The 22074-nt window shown below is 38.6% G+C and overlaps 2 protein-coding genes across 2 annotated transcripts in view; both read right to left on the bottom strand.

The window, feature by feature from the left end:
- Window positions 1–885: 885 nt before the first annotated feature.
- Window positions 886–22074, bottom strand: part of LOC139144994 (uncharacterized) — a 60804-nt gene continuing 39615 nt past the window's right edge. Inside the window, exons 2-5 of the mRNA XM_070715878.1 lie at window positions 9242–9268; window positions 6381–6463; window positions 5676–5762; window positions 886–3079 (exon numbers count right to left, since the gene is read on the bottom strand). Of these exons, the coding sequence (XP_070571979.1) occupies window positions 2946–3079; window positions 5676–5762; window positions 6381–6462 (303 nt within the window). The 5' untranslated portion in view covers window position 6463; window positions 9242–9268 and the 3' untranslated portion in view covers window positions 886–2945. The remainder of the gene's footprint in view (window positions 3080–5675; window positions 5763–6380; window positions 6464–9241; window positions 9269–22074) is intronic.
- Window positions 13656–18637, bottom strand: LOC139144977 (uncharacterized). The gene is made up of 5 exons (XM_070715858.1): window positions 17692–18637; window positions 17278–17377; window positions 16528–16608; window positions 15566–15610; window positions 13656–14215 (listed from the first exon to the last, which is right to left on the bottom strand). The coding sequence occupies exons 1-5, from the start codon at window positions 17716–17718 to the stop codon at window positions 14151–14153; spliced, it is 318 nt and encodes a 105-aa protein (XP_070571959.1). The 5' UTR covers window positions 17719–18637; the 3' UTR covers window positions 13656–14150.

Genomic DNA, 22074 nt, shown 5'->3' with positions numbered 1-22074 from the left:
TGTCTGCCTCCATGGTGTACAACATACCGGTACATGATTCGGCACTCAGCAGAGGACTGCACTTTCATATTGGAAATATTTGTGAGTTCACATGGTGGTGTAATCATACATCCCTGTTCAGAAATGGCTAATATTATGATACTTTGGACAAAGCTATCTTTGTCAACATTTTACAGTACTACATGTATCTTGTCAATGCACCAATTATAAAAATATTCATTGCCACCATTTTAATACTTCAACAGTGCAATGGTCATGCTGCTTGACACTTGAATTAAAAGAATCTGTACTAGATATGTACCAAGTTAAAGGGACAAAATTGCTCATTTTGACATTATTTTGCCATTTAAATTTCTTTTGATAGATTATTCTCACTGAAATATGCTCACTCTCTGGTTATTGCAATTCAATTCTCACTTTTTATAAGGCACATTAACATGTGAAATTTACTGTGACAATTTTTGGTACATACCTTAAATTAAATTATTAAGTGACCACATGTTATATCCATGCATGCATATGAGTTAAGCTTTGACAACCAGAGATTGCAATTGAGCCCATTTCAGTGAGCAGCAGAAAAGCATATATTCAACGGAAATTAAATGACCAAAATTTTGTCAAAAATGAGTGACTTTGTCCCTTTGATGGCCAATGAAAATGGTTACATTCCATGTTTGCTGTTTTGTTAGTTTTGCCTGTCAGTCACTTTAATTTGAAACAATGGTGTATTGACAAGATTTTGGTCTTGTTGTTTACTTACCAGGTCAGAGTTACATAAATTCATAAGATTTCAGAATTTTTCAGTATTAGCTGCTGTATTTTAGCATGATATGTTCAGTATTGATTCAGTTTGTCAGCAAAGCCTGAGCAGTGGCGTCATTTTTTGTGTCCAGTGAAGTCTTACTGTTTTTTTTGCTTTGTTCCACATTGACAAGTGTGCTGACAAAGTGGAAAATTGAGCATTTCATCAAACTTGTGCAGAAAATCAAACAATGAATTCATTTAATCATAGCGTTTATCCTATAGTGTTCTCCAGAAGGATCCCACCATACCACACTGGAAACAAGAATACCAGTGACATACTCCTTTATCTGGTGATTGGTTTACTAAGTTTAAACAGTGTAAGAGTTAAACAGTATATTAAACCATTATCATAATAATTGAAATGCATATTGTGTGGGCAGAGAAATCAGGGTTTCCCTTTTATTAAAAGTACTGAAAAATCTGTAGCATAGAATTATCCAGATTTTTTCTCAAGATTAGTAACTTTTACCCGTGCTGGTCAAATGTGATTGACACCTAGTCATTGAAAGTATTCTTAGGTAAGGCTGACATCCATACCTAGACTTGTTCTTGTCACAAGTAGAAGCAATATATAAAAAAATTGTAGACATCCCTTGCTGGTATCCATCTATATGCCCTGTGTTGTAAATCCCCACCTCAATTTTTGAACGTTGAAGATTCGATCAATTTGTAATATTCTATTTTTTTGAAACTGGGGGAGGGTCACAAATTTTTCAGCCTTGCTTTGGGGAGGGTCATAAATTTTTCAGCCTTGCTTTGGGGGAGGGTCATAAATTTTTGGCCACTCTCTTACGAAATCCCCCCGGCCCTCCCCCCTGCTAATTTACGTCCAGTCCCTCATTTCCGCGAGTGGCGTTTGCCATTCATGTTGTCTGCAATTTCTATAATCGAGAAAAAGTTACGATACTTGTCCTTTTAATTAAAAGTATAACTTCATCTGTTTCTTCATGAATGCAACAGAGGCCACATTTAAGCATATTTATTTTTTGAAAAATGTTGAAAGTAATCCATACGTCATATCAAAATACATACCAAGTATTTTCTCCCTTGTTTAAAAAAGACGTTGTAATCAATGTTTGCATAAAAAATTATTCATACACCTATGACTGTTTTCAAGGTACTAAGTTATTCACTCACTCTTCTACCACTCGCGTTGGCTAATTTCAGAAGTGATTTTCAGCTTGCCAACCATTTTCAAATCACAATATCACATGCCCTGGTGTAGTGTACATTTTTACTCAGCAATGTAGAGAACACCATTCCCCGTAGAAAGTCATGAAAGACACATTTTCTCGCTTTCATCAGCCACATGTAGCCAGTGCATGAGCCAGTATTCCCGGCCCTGGGTGTTTGACATCATTTTATAGTCTGAGAGTGGGGGATTTGACATGGCTAGAAAAAATGTCAAATTTTCCTGTTAGTCCCATAGTCCCCCTCCCCCGAGGTGGAAAACATTGATAAATGTGTGCGCGAGGAAGATGAGGGCTGTGATCTTTTTCAGATTCCAGATCATGTAGATAAATGATTCATGATCATTCACCGACACTATTCTGCATCTATGTGAACAATAGTCCTTTTGAGTGAATACTTACTGACTCTATTGATAAAAGGACATGAAAAATTAAATATTACAACATTCAAAAGCATAGTATTGGTGGAGAAGTTGACTTTAATGGTCGTTAACAACTGCATTTATTGAGGACCGGCAGTTTTCTGTAAGGACTTGAAGCTTTGGCTTGAAGCAGGTCCTTATGACCTGAAGCTATTTTCTCTTAATTTCGCACACTGCCTCTGCTGTATATGATGTAAGCGTATATCGAGAAAAGTCACAAGGCTAAGGTACAGAGTCGCTGTTTGTTGACTGCAAACGTCGTGGAATACTTTCTTATAAACCACAGTTTACCCTATCATATTTATTAATTGTGCTGTATTAAAGTATCATATATAACCTCGCTGTACCATACACCGAGCTTTTCGCGTTGTGACCACCATAAGTGGGTGAAGGTATGTTTTACCTAACTCCCGTTCGGTTTGTTGCAGGTTTTCAATCAGTGTAATCGACTGCTAAGTCAATGCTACATAGCCAAAAATAATGCACAAAGATAGTCTCTCTAATATCACGACAAACTCTTGAAGTGTATTCAAGCTAGGTCTCTCAGCATTTCTTTGATCTCTTCTTTAGCCAACTTTTCTTCCAGTTCTTTTTTGACTTCCGGTGTCAGAGCATCCAGTGTTCGCACGAACTCTCTCAAGCTACGGGCAGTGTAAACGCTACCTAATGGACGGCAAGCAAAAATCAGGTGTTTAGTTACAATACGATTGTCAAGAAAGGTGCCAGGTAAACTGTGCCTAAAGTACAGTGAACTCGGCTGAACCTGCTTGGCCTACACCACCCTAAACCAACTCAGCCAAAACCGATTCGGTCTGCTTCTCGATGTACAGTCTGCTCTTATCCTGACCCAGTCTGACATATGTTTTTTTTTCAGCCTATCGCAGATTTCGCACCAGCTTGTGCATTTATCTTTATTCCAAGCAAAATTATTAACTTGGCTTTGAAAATTTGATCTTTCAAACGTAGACGATCTGATATTTATCTCTCACACATGGCGAGAAACTTGTATTTTTTGAAAGTTATTATAACCAAACTTGGGACCAAAGCAAAAACAGAGCTTTGTTTATTTGCGTGATCGGTAGATTGCGGGTGGAGTAACTGAACAATAACGTATTGAAATACAGCCAAAATATTAGCTTCTCCATATTTTATATGGTTCTACTGTCTGAAGGCGGGATCTGTGCCCTCAGCTACTCTGAAATCTGTCCTATAGGGCGATCTTATCAGTGTGAATTGATTTTTGAACGAGCTGAAAATGGGCACCGTCTACGTTGGTGTAAGTCAAAATAGTGCTGAGCAGATTTTTGGCCGGGTTAATTTTGACTGGTTTCGGCTGAATAGATTTAGAAAAATTACCAAACATTTACCCATATTTGCAGTTGAAAATCGGCACCATCCCTATGGAGAAAATAACATTTTGGATTTTAAAAAAACTAAGAGGGTAAATTTGTGTCTTGCTCCCAGAGCTTTAAAATGAGCCCCCACGAGTGGTAGATCAGAAAAGAATTGTAAAAGTTTGAGAGTCCAAATGTCTGTCTCCGAGGAGCATTCTATTTAAGAATTTTTAAGACCTCTGTACGTTCGGGTCTGGTGTGCGGCCTAGTGACACACACTATCTCGAAAGAAACCCGCAACTATTATCCCAGCGACAATACAGCTTTATAAAGACGGATGACTAAAAAGTGGGGAAATTTGACTCGGAAAAACCTCAAAGTTTATAACGAGTGTTACTCGTCGCGACACTTCAGTCAAACTCGAAAACTAACTAGTTCTCCCTCAACGAACTTAGTTCAAGCAACGTAGTTGTACATTATGCCAAATAAAATATGCTTTTCACGATAATTTTGGCGTTGGATGAGATTTATAGGATATGTTTAGTTGGGTTGGTGTTGACTGACGGCTATGGTAGAGATCTGGAGCGGATGAGCGTAAGAGTGAGTAGAATTCTGTTAGGAACGGCAAAGGTTTGGCTAAATACAATGTCCGATTTTTTCATCAGAATTGAAACTAGGGCTTGTATCGAGAATTATTAAAGTCAAACCCTTCTGGAGCATGTGATAAAGGCGAAGCTTACAGTTTGCCACTCTTTGCATGATCCCCTCTTCACAGGTTTGTCACATACATGAACGCACATTTGTACTTGTCGATAAAGTAGCAAACGTAACTCTGATGCCTCCGGAATGTATTAAGGTAGAATACACCCGGGGACAGATATTTGGACTCTCAAACCTGTAGGCCCTACAGTACTCTTTTGGTCAACAACTCGTGGCTGATTTTGAAGCTCATGGAGTAAATATAATTTTCAGCAGCTTCTTTCCCTGTAGAGTTAACACATGGTCGGCGGCCATTTTGAATTTCAAGAGTCAGTAAGTATTGGGTAACTTGTTTACGTTGTACCGAACTTTGCACATTGTTCCCTGCTTTTAACCATAGAGAAAGATAGATAGAGTGGCAACGGGTATTGTTTAAGGCGTGAAGCGGTTACGTAACCCATCCATGTTCGCCTCGCCTCAGGTTGCTCTCGCCTCTCTTTTCCGAAGAGTGCCGACCATGAATCCTTCGGTAATTTTCGGATTTTCGCCAATTGTTAAGCGAAAGTATGTTCGGCAAAGTTTGTGTTGTTGTTGTCGTGTGGTGCTGAGCAGAATTGACGTGCTGGCGAAAACGGGAGTGTTTTGAGCTTCAGGAAAATGAGTTTTACCGTTTTAAAAATTCCTCTCATATTTTATGAATATATAATGAGTGTATTTGAACCAAATTTGAAAGTCTTTTATCGATACTGTCTGGTTTTACTCAATGGTTTACGGTCAGTCATACCGTCTTTTTACACGTGCGTCAAGGAAGGACATGTTTATGAAACTGCTGGCGTGTTATGTTTTGATTGGCGTGAAGCAGTGTTTCTGGCCTGAGAGCTCACAAAGTAACTATGGTTGCTACGCGACTGGCAGTACGATGCCATCTCGTCGTATTTTTCGCATAATCTCGTGTAATTATCAACCACAAACAAAGCCTCCAAAAAGTTTAACACCTTTGAAGCTCATTTTAATATGAAAAGCCAATAGTCTACCGAGACGACCATGGAACAAAAGGCATGCAAGTGTTGCCACTCTGTCCATATGTTTCTCTGTGGTTTAACTCTTGATTTCGGAGAGGAATTACGAGAAGTTGGAGTAAAAGTTTAATTCTTTGAATTTCGAGGCGTGTAGTGCCTTAAATTTAAAGTCTTGACTCAAAGGGAATTTGAAGGATTGTTACTTACCTCGACCTGGAATGCAGAATCCTATGTAGGCTTGTTCTGACCAATGGCATTCTTGTCCGTCCGGACAAGGGTTCAAAATGCAGTCGTCTGCGTAGAGATTGCACAGACATGAAAATCAATCCTTAAACACGATTATATCCAAATTTGCAGATAAAATGTTCGCTGTCTTTCGTTCAGGAGAAAAACGTAATACACAGTCACAGTTCCCATGACGTACAACCGTGGAATACAGTCATTTCGATTTGCCGATGGCAGTGGAAATGTAACCACCCATCCCCCACTAATGAGCTGCGTTTGTCATGCGGGTGTTTTGATTACCCTTGCCATTAAGATAATGGAAAATGATGGCGTAGTCGATAATGTATTATAAATTTCCGTCACATGTTACGATTTGCGTGGATCGCAATGTATACATGAACGTACTGTGGGTTTTTTCTTCTCGAATATTGCGATATTATCGAACAGACTTTGATGTATATTCATCTTTGGCAAGTGCGGAGACCTTTGTCAGGTCATGGTTCACTGAGTCCTCCAAATTAATGTAAGATGGATCGATGAGTGGGTGGCAATAATGGAAGGCATGAGATTTGGCCTAAGGGCATTTGATAGGTCAAGGAATTCCTATTCAGATTCAGTATAAGTTGATCTATTCTTTTATGGTTTGAAGGTCATGGCATATTACTGTTCATGGTCAATCATACTCACTGCGCTTTTCGATGATACTTGCGCCCCTGGCGACCAGTACAACCGAAAGTAGTAAAAACGTCAGTACTGAGACACGAATCATTCTGAAATGAAAACAGGCCGAAAATAGTACTGAGGATCTTGCAGGTATACTAACATTCACCGACCTTCACTTACTTCTTCTTCGAGAAGGTCTCCATAAAATACAGACAGCAAGACAGACAGAGAGACACAAAGACGGGGAAGTCAAAGAGACAGAGACACAGAAACAGACAGGCAAACAGAGACAGAGAACTTAAATGAGACACAGGAAGACAGACAGGCAGAGATAGAGAAACAGGGAGAAAGATACAGACAGAGACAGACAGAGACAGACAGAGATAGGGACAAAGTGGTTGAAACAGACACAGAAACAGGGACATAGACGTAGACAAAGACAGGAGGAGAGGCATAGAAAGAACACCAGCTTGACGAGAAGACAGACAGACAGAAAGATATAGGCAGGGGTGTTTTCTCGACACACTGTTCACTGCATGACGGCGCAGGTCTTTAAAAATTACAACCCTTTTCAGAATTAGAGCGCGAAGCCACTGCAGTGAACTGCAATAAAACTGCTTACACTAATTAGTTTCAGCTGTAGCCGTGGCCACTTTGGTGTTGAACAAGGCTACTTGATAAAGACCAAAAAGTCTGCTTGTACAAAGGCAAAACTAGCTCTGTCTGAGGCTCGAGTTGTAAATGAGAGTTTACGATTGGCACCCTGTGTTCAAGATTAAGATACAATGTAACATTACCATGCACTGGTCCATGTACAAATCTTTTTTATTTCAACTTCCCCAGACAAACTGTCTGCATGGGACATACAATGTTGTCGCCTTTGCCAGCTGGCTACAGCTGAAACTAATTAGTGTGAGCAGTTTTATTGCAGTTCACTGCAGTGGCTTCGCGCTCTAATTCTGAAAAGGGTTGTAAATGTGTTTCAAGATTAAAAAGTGATACTCTAGTACTATCTACAGGTTCAAGCAATAGTATGATACAACAAGGCTCTCCAGGCATCGATCCACGCTATTCTAATCACTTACAACCAGTCATTACGAAGTCGACTTAAAGTGGTGCCAACCTGTCCGAGAGTACCTGCTATCTTAAAATAGCGAACCAGGTACTGAAAGACGCCTTTGGGCGTCTCTATTCACCGCGGCATCAGAGGTCCCAGGAGGTCACCCAGGTCACTGAGTGAACGTACTTTAGAATAAAATTCCTTGAAAAGCACCCTTTAAAAGCTTTAAAAATTACCTGTCCATCTTTCAAAATAACAATGGTAACGTCGAGGGGTAAAAGACTTGGTATTAATAATTCCTGCTTAAAGGGAGGGGTCGTCGGAACTCTGCTCAAAGGTTGCCAAGGACCCCTACGACCGATGTAAACACTAGTACTGTATCTTGGGTACGTTGTCGATTGATGAAAGTTAAAACATGTTTGTTAACAAATAATATCATAAAATTTAGATGTTGCAGCTATGTTGGCGTGATGTATCTATATATCATGCATGAAATACATTGTAAACAAGAAAGTCGCGCACGCGCAGTTCCGACGACCCTCCCTTTAAGGTAGAATGCGCTTCGGTGACAGATCTTTAGATTCTCAAATGTTACAATACTTTTGTGATCTACAACTTGTGTAGGCTCAGTTTGAAGTAAACAATATTTTCACTGTCTTATTTTTTTGAAGATCGAAACTTTATTTTTTCTATGGCATTAAGAGGGATGGCGGCAATTGTGAACTTCAAATATCGGTAAGGTTTAAAGTAATTTGTTTCAGTACAGTAAAAATTTACACGCTGACTTCTGATTTTTATTTTCGATTCGAAAGAGAATTGTTGAAAGTTTCTTTGAGGAAATATTGAGCAAAATTTTAAATCTTCCAATTTCGAGGCGCATACAACCTTAATTCAGATAGTCATAATAAATTGTATTCATTATCATAAAGTTTATGGATTTAAAACAACGTGTCACTAGTAAAGTGCACGAGCGAAGGAGTCAGTTATTCAGAACATCGGTCCTATAAATATTGGCGTTTACTTAGCGATTTATAAACACGAACGGATTGGAAAATGGGGCAACGGATAGCTATTCTGAATCTTGATCAATAGTCCAGATCTAGCCACGCGAAAATGCTTTCGATCGGTACGTCCAACGCCTTTGTCACGTAATTATCAGATACTGCGTACGAGGAGCACAGACGTTTAGGACGTCACGCGAACTTACACAAGTTGTCTACCTGTAATATTTTTCTGGATTTTCATCGACTTTTCCGTTTAATCCAGCGAACAAGCTCCAAAAATGTCACAGTAACGAACTATGCTGCCGTCAGAAATACGCGTAATTACGTGCAATTAAACCTTTCTGTAAACAGAAACGTGAAGGATTAATATATGTGTACGAAGTGTTACTTTTTCTTATGAAAATTTTTCCCAGAGAAGTCTAGTAATCATGGTTCCTTGGTCACATATTTTTGCTGTCTTTGTCATACTATGTAGTTGACAAACACGCAGTCACTAACTTGCATTTGAAAAGTTTTAAGGCTCAGTGAACCAAGCTCCAACGCTTCGTCAAACCGATGATCGATGCCTTTCGCTCTGATACGCCGTCACGCAGATTTCAAGTCGGATTCAAACTCGACATGAGAATCTAAAAAGCTTTACAACTCACAGACATTGTACCGCCGAGAGGATCCCATTTCATCAGCTGATCATCAGATTTAGGTGTACTGCCTGATTAATTTCTCAATGATACATGAGAAAATTTTTAAAATATTATAACACAAACCCAAATGTCCTCATCACCGTTGGTCTGTGAAAACACGGGTGCAATCCTGAAACTTACCTGGAGTGTTTGATTAGTCCACCTGTACTTCACTTTCTGTTCAAAGTATGCGTACAACGACTTCGGTTCAGGGCGTTGATGTCGAAGACGACTTGAAGGTGTAAGATGGTACTTTGAATATCACGCTCCACCCGCATGCAAAACAACAACCAATCAAATCGTCCACACCGGCCCGGCGCATGTGACTGACGTAAGTCGCTCATAGGGGGTTAGGGGCGTTATGTGGCCAGCTTTAGAGAAACATGAAAAATATGTCCTGTGCTCCAACGAAATGTCTCCGTTGGAAAATATACGATAATGAATCATGGATTTCTTCTACTTCGTCTTTCTACTTTGTGGTTGTCACTGATCTTCCGCGATATGAGTGTCATATACTGGGATAAAGGGGTCAACTTGAACCCTTCAGTTCAGGCTTATCCACAGTTGAAAGGTTATTTACTTTCTCACGCACCCGTAACACAGACTAATGGCATCAGTGGCAGATAGAAGCCGAGACTCTTTGTTACGACAGTCTTTGAAAAGAGCTCCAAGTACCCGAAGCATTCAGAACCAACAAATTGTGCAACAATATTTAGAGTGTCTTTCTGTAGGGTTTGGTATTGGTTAGGCAAGGTATATAGGAGTACCGTCGAAATCCAAAGGCATAATTAAATTTGTAGTCTTAAGGTCCAGTCATTTTTACGAGCATGATTAACTTTCCTGCAACACTTCAAACTTGGGCGAACACATCTTTTGTCGGCAACGTGTAAATAGAATACACTATAAACAAATGTCCGCGGTGCTGACCTGAAGGCAAAAGATGTGAATTCTTCCACGGTGTAAAATCGGATGTAAAAATTCAAAGCAGGCAATTTAGGTCGCTGGTGGTCATTCACTCGGGAGAATTAAGACATAAGAAAATTCTTTGTCATGTCTCGTCGAGGAGGTATTGTAAAATGCCCTAGGTTATTGAAGAGAGCGGATTGTAATGTTTTCATAAAACACAGCACAAATAAGACTGTTCAAGACGAATAGTTTTTGTTTACACAAAGCCCACTACAGCCACAATGAGAGTAAACTTGCGAGCAATTGATAATAAGAAACTTTAAAAGAGGCTCGACAGCCTTAGACTTGAACAGAATCAGGTCAGTTTGACCCCCGCAAAGGTCTTTTTGACGATGGCGATAATTCAACGCTTTTGTACTTCTTTCTTTGTTTTTTCCTACATGACTTTGCCTGTATTTCTGTCCGTATAATTGTCTGTTTGTTTGTCTTTCTGTCTGTCTAGCTCTCTGTCTGTCTGTCTGTATGTCTGTCTCTTTTCATGAATGAGTGGAAAATTTTGCCATAATTCGTGCAAATGCACAGTCATGTAAGCCTGTATTGAGCTGAGTACACCTGCTCAGTTTTGTAACCTTCCGTGAAGAGTTTGATATCAACATCCATTCAGAGAGCTGCAACGGAGTTTAAATTATCGTTACTCCAAAAAATATAAAAGCAAACAGTCAGAGGATTGGTATTATTGTAATTGATTGCGATTTCACATGTTTCATTCACGTTTTGGATTTGGAAAGTCACGCAATCGACATAGATTCAGTTTAATACAAAGTTATCCAACCCTTCTCCATGAAACCAAATGTTAACTTTATTTCTTCTGTTGTAACTTACTCAGTGATGAACACATTAAAGTCTCCATTGCGTTAACTCTTTTTAATATTAGATTTCGAAAGGAAAAATCAGTCATTAAGAATAGTAACAAACAGTTGACAAGGTAAAAATTCCTGAGGAAAACAATTTTGAGTATGTGAATTAATTCCCTGAAGACTTACGGAAAGAAAAGGTCTCTCTCGTGGTTTGCACGCTCGCAAACGAATCATTGAAGCTTTAAAAGCGATTTTTGCATCGTCGGAATTCAATTGTGGCAAGGGACGTCGCCTGATATTCGTATGTTTCGTTTCTTTCATGACTTGTTTAGGGGAATCTGTACATGTTGAAGCGAATAAATTAAAGACCAGCTACAAACAGTAATAGCATGAGCATGTGACGAATCATGAGACACATCTAGCTGAGGCAGTTTGTCACCGAAAACATTTACTGGTATTCCCTCGGACATCTGTTCTACAACAATACGATGATTGTAACGAAACTAATGGCAAATTCCAGATGCCCCTCTTGTACAAAACTATTGAAAGACACTCCAATGATGGTCAGTAGCACGGTCGGATGACGTCCAGTGAATTGGTATACATAAACTGTCCAGAAAACTACCTGTGCTGTGATAGAACCAGGGAAGGGACGCGCAGGACTGCGCATGCGTAGGACTGCGCAGGCGCTTGTTTACTTGTTTTAGTTCGTCACATGTCATTCAATCAAAGTTGTTTTAGGAGAAAAAGTTAGCCTTTACCATGCAACTTCGATCGATCGATCAACAGATTGATTGATTGATCGATCGACCGACTGTAACACCGGTTACGTGCATAATTAGCTGAGTTGAGTGTATATTTAGCTATCTGTAACGTCAGGTCAGTGATAATTGCGATTATCAAAAATTGTATTTATCAATAAGCGATTATCGGGCAGAAAGACCAGCATTACAACGAAGTGTTCTTGTGGGCAAGAGTATTTTCGGCCGACGGCTGGAGCTGTGTGATGTTATATTTCTCATAACGTTAATATAACGTGGAAGTAAACAAATGTGGGAAAATATGTAGAGAAGTAAGAAATGTTTACGTTTGTCATAGTTTCGGACAAACAAAAAGGCTTCGGCCAATAACACGACGAAACAAATAACCAATGCTGTCAGGAGAACTCGCCGCATTATTCCTATGCATGCACGGTCAATTGTTGATGGCATATAAACCGACAGACGTCGACGGAAAGCAATTCTCATTTCGTAATTTGTCTGTCAACATCCAAACCAGTGGTAGGCCCTAGTCGCTCTCGCAACAATGATTATGATAAATGCTCCGGAAGCAAATGTTACTGCGACTGTCCACTGTTTTGGCGAACATTTCGAAGGGGTCATACATAGTCAAGAGATTTTTTCATCTAAGAAAAGATAGGGAACTGAACATCTGTTAATTTACAATAGCTCTCCGAGTCTGATGGATACAAATCAGCCAAGTTCAGAAACTACAGAGAAGCTGCAAAGCGCCATCTCGGCACTGACAGCTTACCGATGTAGAAACTGTCTACGATGAGGACAAACATGTCCGTAGGCCGATCCCAAGACATACATCCTCAATGAAGGAAACTTTAAGGCTTGTCGTAAGTCAAAATTTATGGTTGATGAAAAACAGAGAACTTTTTGTTGAGAGCTGACCTTTATTGGACATACGCTGTTTACATAAATTACTTTGCTTTTGAAGTAAATCAAGGGTGATGTCATAACATCGACGAAATGTTAAGTGAAAGCTAAATGCACGCTTGTAATATATTGAACTTTCATTGCATGTGCGCGATCTGAGATCCAAGGCTCCATTTACCAAGCTCTGCACAAAAACAGGCAGATGATTACATTCTAGACAATTTGATCCTGATTACCAAAAGCCTTAGTTTCTATTCTTCGCTTCTTTCCAGGATTTGATTTGGAGAGGATGACAACACGAAGGGTGGTAGTGGTATAGACAGTGCAGGTTGAACTAAATAGAGGGGGAGATAGCACGATGGCAAAAACTTTGTGAATTTTAATGCGTGCGAAAAAAGACAGGAAAGGGCGGGGACAGCATGGGATGTCCTGGCTGTTCCCGTTGACGTGTTCCCGGTGGAAGGATCAAATTAGTATCTCCCCTTGGACGACTTTAAAAGGTTCATAAAAGATGAACAATTTAGGGGAAAAAATCACAAAGTAAACAATCGCCTACAAAGACAACCACTACGACACAACTTTTTTGATGTTAAAGAGACTCAGAATTGAGGAGCGGTCACTGTACTTAAAAAAGACGGCCACCGAGAAGCGATGGTTTGCATGTTGCGGTGCTTCTAACAACAAGTACAGAATTGTTCTCAGGTACTGAAGCATATCCACTTGATACGAACAAGAATGCGCTCAGCAAGGTAGTGCATTTGAAAAAAAGAGGTTATCAACACCAACTGGGTTCATCTTTCATTGCAAACGTGATGAAGTCATCTGGGTCAGTCAGAGTCCATCAATGTTCACGCTTCTTTTACGAATTACGAGGAAGCATTGTTGAGCAGAGGGTACGGTATGTACGGGACCCATTATCGCAGGATGGCTAGTTCAAGACCTGGTAGGTTATAACATACCATCTGTTGGAGGATGGGAGTTTGATACTCAAGCGAGCATGGTGTTTGGTCCTTGAGCAGAGTTTGAGTGTTCGCTTATTGAATGATGAAGTAAATAAACAAACAAACAAACAAATAAATAAATGTGTTTGTTCTGGAAAAAAAACTTCTTAAAAGACATGTTAACGTATTTAAGTTTTCAATTCTTTTTACTTTCTAAATATAAATGTCAAAACAGTGTACATTACTTATGGTTTTGTTGCCAAAAGTCCACATATTTTTTCTATGTAATGTTTGGTTTTTGTGATGAAAAATTCCCATTTCAAAAAAAAAACGCGCGTTCGTTAATGGCGACACTCTCATTGCATTTTCTTGCTACTCGATATTATTGAATGATAATTATTATTTTAATTATAATTCAATTATTTCACAATAATCGTGACGAGTTTTACTAAATCCTTGAAAAAGTCCTCCACTTTACGTTTCAATTTTAAAATCACCAAGTGAGACATGGTATAATACAAATGATATTGGACCTTGAAATTGAATATGTTAGCGTACTTTAAAGGATGATAAAATTCCAATCAAATGATCTATTCACGTAGACCGTTGTGTTTGTAAAATTTAGTAAAGAATCAATTTTCTTCTAATTCTTCTTCCAAATCTTTGATCGCCAACCATTTCTTCAAGATGTTCTTTTCCTCGTGTGCAGCGCATTTTTAACATCAAGCGATTTGAAGTCTCCTTCATCTGCGGAGTGAAAACATTCCAGTTTCCTTGCTGAATGACAGACTCGAAAGAATGTGGAGGAGGGCATAAATTCAAAAAGCAAAACAATAAATTCTTTGCATATTTTCCCATATTTTCGGGGTTTTTTCGACAAAGAATCGAAAGACAGAAATCGCTGGCAAAATTTTTAAGAAGCAATCAATTTTTTCCAAAAACAAAATTGAAAGGAAGTTTTTTTCTTGGCAGCCTTCTTCTGTAGAAATTGTTTCTAATTTTAAGAGAGAATTTTGACAATTTTGGGTCCATGTCGCTTTATATCTAACAATATTTCGGAGCAGGTCAACCTATTTTCAGTTCTCAATATACTTCTGATGAATTTGTTTTTTTTTTGTGTGTGTGACTCTATTTTTCTGTTGTTATCTTTACAAACTGTGCACTGTAATAACATTGGTTAAAATTTCATTAAAATTCAGATTTAAATTAGTTTAAAGATAGTGAAGTGTTTTTGTTATTTTGTAACAGCATAACTACTGTAAACTGTAATTTAAATATTCCTAAAAAACCAAATTAAATGTCGTCTTCGAAATTCATCCAAGAAGTTGTCGGGAGCCAGAGATCATTTGCCATGCAAGTCATCAAATCTTGTTCCAGTTCATTAAGTGATCGATCGATTGATTGATGATTGATGATTGATTGATGATTGATTTGATTGATTGATTGATTGATTGATTGATTGATTGATTGATTGATTGACTGACTGACTGACTGGCCGATTGATTCAATGATTTATTAGACTTCGCTAATACCGTACTTCAGGGAAAGTTTACATCGATAAGTATAACATTCAGTGCTAACAAGCCCTGTCAATCGAAGGATGCTAACCAGACCTTTACTGCCGCTTACACACTGTCTACGCTTCCAATTTAACTTTTCGCTTCAAAGGAGGAACTTACTACCGATCAATGTCACAGTGGGAGCTGCCATAGGAGGTAGAATTTCGAGTTGTAGAGTTTGCAAACATGTTTTCATGATGCTGCACAGTCGTTAGTATATGCGTATTTTCGAGTCCCTTTGTTTATTGGACATTTACAGCTGGCATATGTCAGATATGCAAATAAATCAGTGTATTTCGACCGTTCATAGCAACTTTTAAAGCTTGATATAGGAGATACAAATATATTTTGTTATGTCTTGGCTAAATTTGTCCGTTTTGAAAGGCATCACATGACAGTAAACGATGAACACAAAGTGTCTTATTGTGTCATCAATTGTACTTTGACTTTTAGCGATCTTGTCGTTGCTGATACTGTTGTACGTTTGCCTTTTTGTCCAAGCTGGTAATAAAAATCTCGAAACACAGTAACGACTTACCTTGTATCGTATCTCTTACTGCTCCACCGAATATGGGATTGTCATCTTTAAAAAAAGGAAAATAAATTTAAAGTTTTTAAGACTTCAAAGAATATTAGGTACTAAGCTGGACGAGAATAATAATCTGGTGAGTGACATTTGACCCATGAGGTCATAAAAGATCAGTGCAAGGTAATTGCAAGTACAACACATATTCTACTTAGATGCTGGGACAATCTCCATTTAGAGATTGTAGCGGCGTGGAAATTTGAAACATAGCTAGAGAGTCTCCGCGCAGTAGCCACATCAATCTCATTGGTGGGGCGACGACTCGGAAACCCTCTAGCTTGGTTCGAATTATCCACGCAGCACTGCTGCCCCACCGCGCCTCAATCTCTGTGTGGAGATTGATGTTAGGGGTCACTTTGCGCGCGGATAAAATACTCTCGCTTCTTTTCGTTCGTAAAACAAGATCACCGTGCATATGATCAAAGTATAGAAATTAACCACATTCAGTTCCTCTGGCCTAAAGCATCATGTCAAAAAGGACGGTACACTAAAACCCGGGATAAGCAAAAGGGACGTACTCAAACTCTTTCATGTGTAAACGTTACATGCTACACTAATGAAACTGCCGTTCGTGAGTCAAACATCTGTAGCGTGTCAGTGATAAACTTGTGTTGATCGCCGCGTACATGGCTAGTCAAAATTCACTGAGTTGTACAGACTGTAAAATAGACCATACATTTTACAAAATCTCTGAAAATAAGCAACAATTTGATGTGTGAAATTTCACAAAAGGTTACAGTGTCTTATATGCTTGCATACATGTGAAGACACCACTGTTAAGTGCCCGAAACTCAGTTTTAGCACAGGAAAAAGCCATAGTAATGCGTGAAGAGATGCTGCCACGGGGGGGGGGGGGGGGAGAATGCACAGAAATGTCCACAAAAAGAAAAAATTCAACAGCCGACGACACTTACTGTCCAAACAATACCCTTCACCATAATGGTTTTCCTTGCAAGTCTGACCTTCTGGGCAATTGAGTCGGTAACAGCCAAACCCTGGAATTATGATGTCATGCAGATGTGAGAAAATTAGCACTTTAAGTTGACACGTTATATCACGCCTTAATGCTTTTGCAAGTAAAAAACTGTGATTTCGCCTTGATTTAAAGCTATAATAGCTTAGTCTATTGATGACATTAAATTTACTTTCTTTATCATTGATAACACAATGCATTCACTACAATATACTCGTTGTTACTGAGAAACTAATTACACTCCAGACTAACTTAAGTTATCAGTAATAATATTGTATTAGCAGTTACACGTGCTGTGTTTACGAGTGCAACACTATCCATTTCTACATAATTCTTTGAGAAGAACAAGGAATTGTATTTGACGAACAGAAAGTAAAATGGATAATAGACCAACTGTACAGACAATGGAGGTGCAATGCAGTAAATTTCATGTTTTCTCGACTAATTTTGAGGGTCGACTTTAAAGACTTACATTCAGGCTGTATCGTCACTCCACAGTTCGTCTTGGTCGACTGCTATGATTTCAATAGCTCTCCAAAATCCTTGAAACTCTATGTCAACTGTGAAGTTCGACTGACTCGATATTGCCTTCAAATACGGAGCCATGTACAGTCTTGTATTTTTCACTATGCAAATATGCCTTGAAAAGTACAGAAATGCGGTAAAAAAAGATAAAATACAAGATACTTACGTTTATCATAGTTTCGTCTAGCTGGTAATGCTACAGCCAACGCCAGGAGCACAAAAACAACCAACACTTTCAAAAGAACACGCCCCATGATTCCTGTGAACTGATTATACATGAAGAAAAGACGTCAATAAAAAAATCTTATTTTTCACTTTATATATTTCGAAATGCGTCTGCAATCATCCAAAATGGTTGTACCCCCGGACCTCGATTATAATTAACACCGTTTGTGTCGATTGAGTTGGCGAACACCTCGAACGGACCATGCATTATGTTTTGATCGAGAAAATACAGGGTAAACGTTTGTCCGCACGGTGCGATACACTATTTCACTAGCTCCACGAGTCGTCCATTCGTGTTCGAAGCTTCAGTGAATGTAAACACGTCCACTCTGCTCTCAAAGCACTCACAACTTACCGATGGTGAAACGGTTCCAGTCTTCATACAATGCCTGTGAATTCGTCAATAAGTCGATCCCAAGATATGCACTGTCCTAAGAACCTCTATGAAAGAATTTTAGGCGTGTCATATACGACACATTGTATTGCTGATAAATTACAGAGCATTTTCAGTAAAGGGCCGACCTTTACTGTACATGCACTGTTTGTTTTGAACCTACTTAGGTTTTCACAGTCACTGAAGATGGCCGAATGGTCTTTGATGAAACGGTAAACGTGAACTGAATACATGCGTGCAAGGAATGCACCTTTCATTATCCGCAGGTATGCAAGACCTGGGACCCAGGACTCTATTTACCATTTACCTTGAACGCAAAAAAGGCAGCTGATTATTTTCTGGCATATTCTGATCAATTAAAGTCTTTGTATCCGTCTTTCTATAATTTGAAATTTTCATTTCGATCAAACGATAAGAGCAAAGGGTAGCATAGACAGTGGAGATTGAACTGAATAAACAGTGATATCTTGATGGCAAAGGCCTAGTGCTTTTTCAATGCGTAAGAAATCGACAGAAAGGTACGAGAACAGCATGAGTGATCTAGGCTGGCCCTGAGAGCGCTCCCGGTGGAAGGTCAAATTACCATCCTTGAGGCGACTTCAAAAGGTTAGAAGAAGATGAACTGAAAACATCTTGAGTCAGCCACTGTATACTGCGATAAACATTACTGTTTTAGGCTAAATCCACAAAGCTGGCGATCCTTAGGAGTGAGGTCGGTACTGTACAGAACAAGTGTTACTATATTCCCTACACTTGCAATAACATGTATGATTTCTCGAAGGCGGTTCACTGCACTTCAGACGGCCATTGGGATGCAGCAGTAAATGTCTGTATATTTCGGTGCTTTTGACAAGTACAGAATTGTTCTCAGGTATTGAAGCATGTCCACCTGTGATACAAACGAGAACGTACTTGGACAGGTACTGCTAGAAAAGAAATTCTTAACACCAACTCGGTTCACCTTTAACACTCGTGATAACGTCATCGGGGTCACTCAGAGTCAAAATCTTGGCACGTCTCTTTTACTATTGTGGTAAAGAGTGTTTAACACATTTCTTTTTGTCACGAAACTGGACATCAATCGCATCATTATTTGCTGTTTATAAATCAATGTTGTCTCCATTCGAAAAAAACACCCACTACACTAAAAGTATGCAGTACGTTCTTTAACCTTAAGGTTCCAAGAAAAGAAATGGACCTTTAAAGCTAACGATTTTCTAGTGGTTAATAAGCTCAGAACCCCGTAAATTACATATTTTCCAGAAGCCTAGATATAGGGGAACATTTTTGTTACAATAGTATCACCATTATTTACATAGCTATCACGTGGTAGGTAGTTTGCATAACCTTTCAAAAATAAGTTTTCCCTATATTTTGTTTCAATGCTTTGAGATATATGGCTGAAATTTATGTGAGTGCAAGCTCTCCCAGGGATCTTTAAAAGTATGTTTTTTTAAACCTTCTTAAACAATTTTTATGCCAGAAAAACTTCCAGAGCAGCGAATTTAACCCTAGTTAATTTCTTTAAAATTGTGCTCAAAAAAAACTAAGCAAGATATAAAATAATCTGAGATACACTTGGAAGAGCGTTGTGTAGGGAAAACTGATTTTTGAAAGGTTATGCAAATTACCTGTCATGTGATAGTTATGTAAACAATGGTGACACTGTGGTTACCAAATTGTTCCCCTATATCTAGGCTTTCAGAAAATGTATATTTAGGGGGCTCTGAGCTTATTAACCAACACAGAATTGTTAGATTAAAAAGGTCAATTTCTTGTCTTGGAACCTTAATCTCTTTGGGGTTTATTTACAAATCGTGATAACAAAGCATCGACACCTCTTACGGTGTATGCGCCTCGAAAGTGAAAGATTTAAACTGTTGCTCAAATTTTCCTCAAGGAATATTTCAATCTATCTCTCTCAAATAAAAAATAAAATCGAGGGTCACCGTGCGATTTTGGTACTAATTACTCAAGATTTACCGATATTTGAAATTCAAAATTGCTGTCATCCCTGTGTTAACTCTATATAGAAATATAAATTGTCGATTTTCGAAAAACTAAGCCGGTGAAAAGTTTTCTCACGCGAAGAGCTTTAAAATGAACCCTCACAAGTGGAAGATCAGAAAGGAATTGTAAAAGTTTGGGAGTCCAGATATCTGTCCCCGAGGCGCGTTCTATCTTAACAGAAAAGTTAATGTATTTTAAGTAGGGTTTTCTCTTTCTGCCTTCTTTCCAATATAACTACACTACCAGTACGTTCCACCCTGATGATCTGTCACCATGAACTTACACTCTTTTGTACGAAGTTCAGGACCCTAACTATGTTCACCATACTTGACCAGAGGAAGTGGGCATTCAATTTTTCATGATAATATATTCACAAATCATTTGGCTCGTGAATAAAACACTGTCAGGAGTATATGTGCACATGATTGTGTTTGACTTGCTGCAACTAATAAAAAATAGCGTCAAGGACACTGAAGCTCCTCAAGTGTGAGGCCAGTTGAAGTAGTTGGTTGTTGGTAAGCAGTAATTGACTTGGAGGCATGGGGTTGGGATATGGGATACACGAGATTTGTGTTAGATACATTTAATTGTATATACGGCATGATTCGGCTCATTAATATAAGTTGCATACATTAACACCAATCTGTCCTGATGGAGTACGTGGCAGTTTATTATCAGGCGACTAGTAAAGTGAGTAAGCACCATTTACTGCATTGGAATGCAGGTGAGCCACCGTAATTTCTCTGTCAGCACTCTAGTGAAAATTGCTTCATTGTGTTTTTCAACATTTACAATTGTAGTATACAAGTGAATTGCATTTTCACATTGATCTGCTTGACCAGAAAATTCGTCAGCCTTTTGCTGAAGTAGGTTTATATCTTCTTGTGTATATTGGCCAACTCTGAGATGATTAAGTAATTCTGCAAAATGTTTATCATCTTTCTGTCGCATAATATCTGTCAGTTCATGCTCTGTAAAGTACTCTTTCCAGAGATTAATTGATAAAGGGCCATATCCCTGGTATTAATCTTCAAAAATCCATCCATCCATGACAGGTTTGAGTTGCAACATATCACCTACAGTGACTATTGACACACCACCAAATATCTTTTTCCTTTGATTTCTTGAAGACGGAGATTAATAAAATTGAATAAATGTTACAACCATGCTAAGTTCATCAATGATGACAACTGATAAATTCATATATTTTGTTTGTAGAGTGTTTAATTTGTCAGTGTGTAATGGTTTATAACGAAAACCTTGACTTGCTGGTATTTTAAAGCAGGTTTCGAAACATGCTGCAGGTGCACAGGAGCAATAGAGAAATAAATATGCAAAAAAAGTATGATCGGCTACAGTAGTATTTGTGACATTTTGTCAAAAAAATTGTATCCCATAGTTATCTCTATATACCAAAAATCAGACCTCTAGCTCTATTGGCTTGCCCAGAATTAGATATGTGCATAATTAATAAGGTACAGGATATGGCACCATAAGGTCTCCCATCAATCCAAATATGAAGGGTGTGCCCTTGTGGTTACTGAGTTATGGAGAATATGTATATTTGAGGTCAAAGGTCATTCAGGTCACATAATATTTTGTCCGAAAAATGCATCTCATAGTTATCCCTATATACCGAAAATTAGACCTCCTGCTCTATTGGTTTGCCCAGAATTAGATATGTGCATAATTAATGAGGTACAGGATGTGTCATCATTAGGTGTCCCATCATACCAAATATGAAGGGTGTAGCCCTTGTGGTTACTGAGTTATGGAGAAATATGTATATTTGAGGTCAAAGGTCAATCAAGGTCACATGACATTGTGTCAAAAAAATTGTATCCCTTAGTCATCCCTATATACCGAAAATCAGACCTCAAGCTCTATTGGCTTACCAAAAAATTAGATATGTACATAATTAATGAGGTACAGATTGTGGCATCATAAGGTTTCCCATCATACTAAATATGAAGGGTGCAGCCCTTGTGGTTATTGAGTTATGGACATATATGTATATTTGTGGAACAAAGGTCATCAAGGTCACATGATATTTTTTTTTAATTGTATCCCATAGTTATCCCTCCGTACCAAAAATCAGACCTCTAGCTCTACTATTAAGCCCAGAATCAGGTATGTGTATAATTAACGAGGTACTGGAAGTGGCTGGCCATGTGACATTTTGTCGAAAAACTTTGCTCCCATAGTTATCCCTATGTACCAAAAACACATTGAAGTTGACACCCAGTTACAGTGAAATTCGATCAAGCTGCAAGGTGTTGTTTTAATCGATGTGTATCAGCGATTTTTACGACATTAACACACTGGGCTTCCTTG

The sequence above is a fragment of the Ptychodera flava genome, chromosome 12, assembly GCF_041260155.1.
Source record: "Ptychodera flava strain L36383 chromosome 12, AS_Pfla_20210202, whole genome shotgun sequence".
Classification (NCBI taxonomy): domain Eukaryota; kingdom Metazoa; phylum Hemichordata; class Enteropneusta; family Ptychoderidae; genus Ptychodera; species Ptychodera flava.
This window is presented reverse-complemented; position numbering and strand designations above follow the sequence as displayed.

What these genes read in the sequence shown, in the direction of transcription:
- LOC139144977 (XM_070715858.1), bottom strand. Translation starts at nt 17,718, where the DNA reads ATGAAGACTGGAACCGTTTCACCATCG. An exon ending in TAGACGAAACTATGATAAAC is followed by an intron (nt 16,609 to 17,277) that starts GTAAGTATCTTG and finishes TCATAATTCCAG; the next exon opens with GGTTTGGCTGTTACCGACTC. An exon ending in AGTAAGAGATACGATACAAG is followed by an intron (nt 14,216 to 15,565) that starts GTAAGTCGTTAC and finishes TTCACTCCGCAG; the next exon opens with ATGAAGGAGACTTCAAATCG.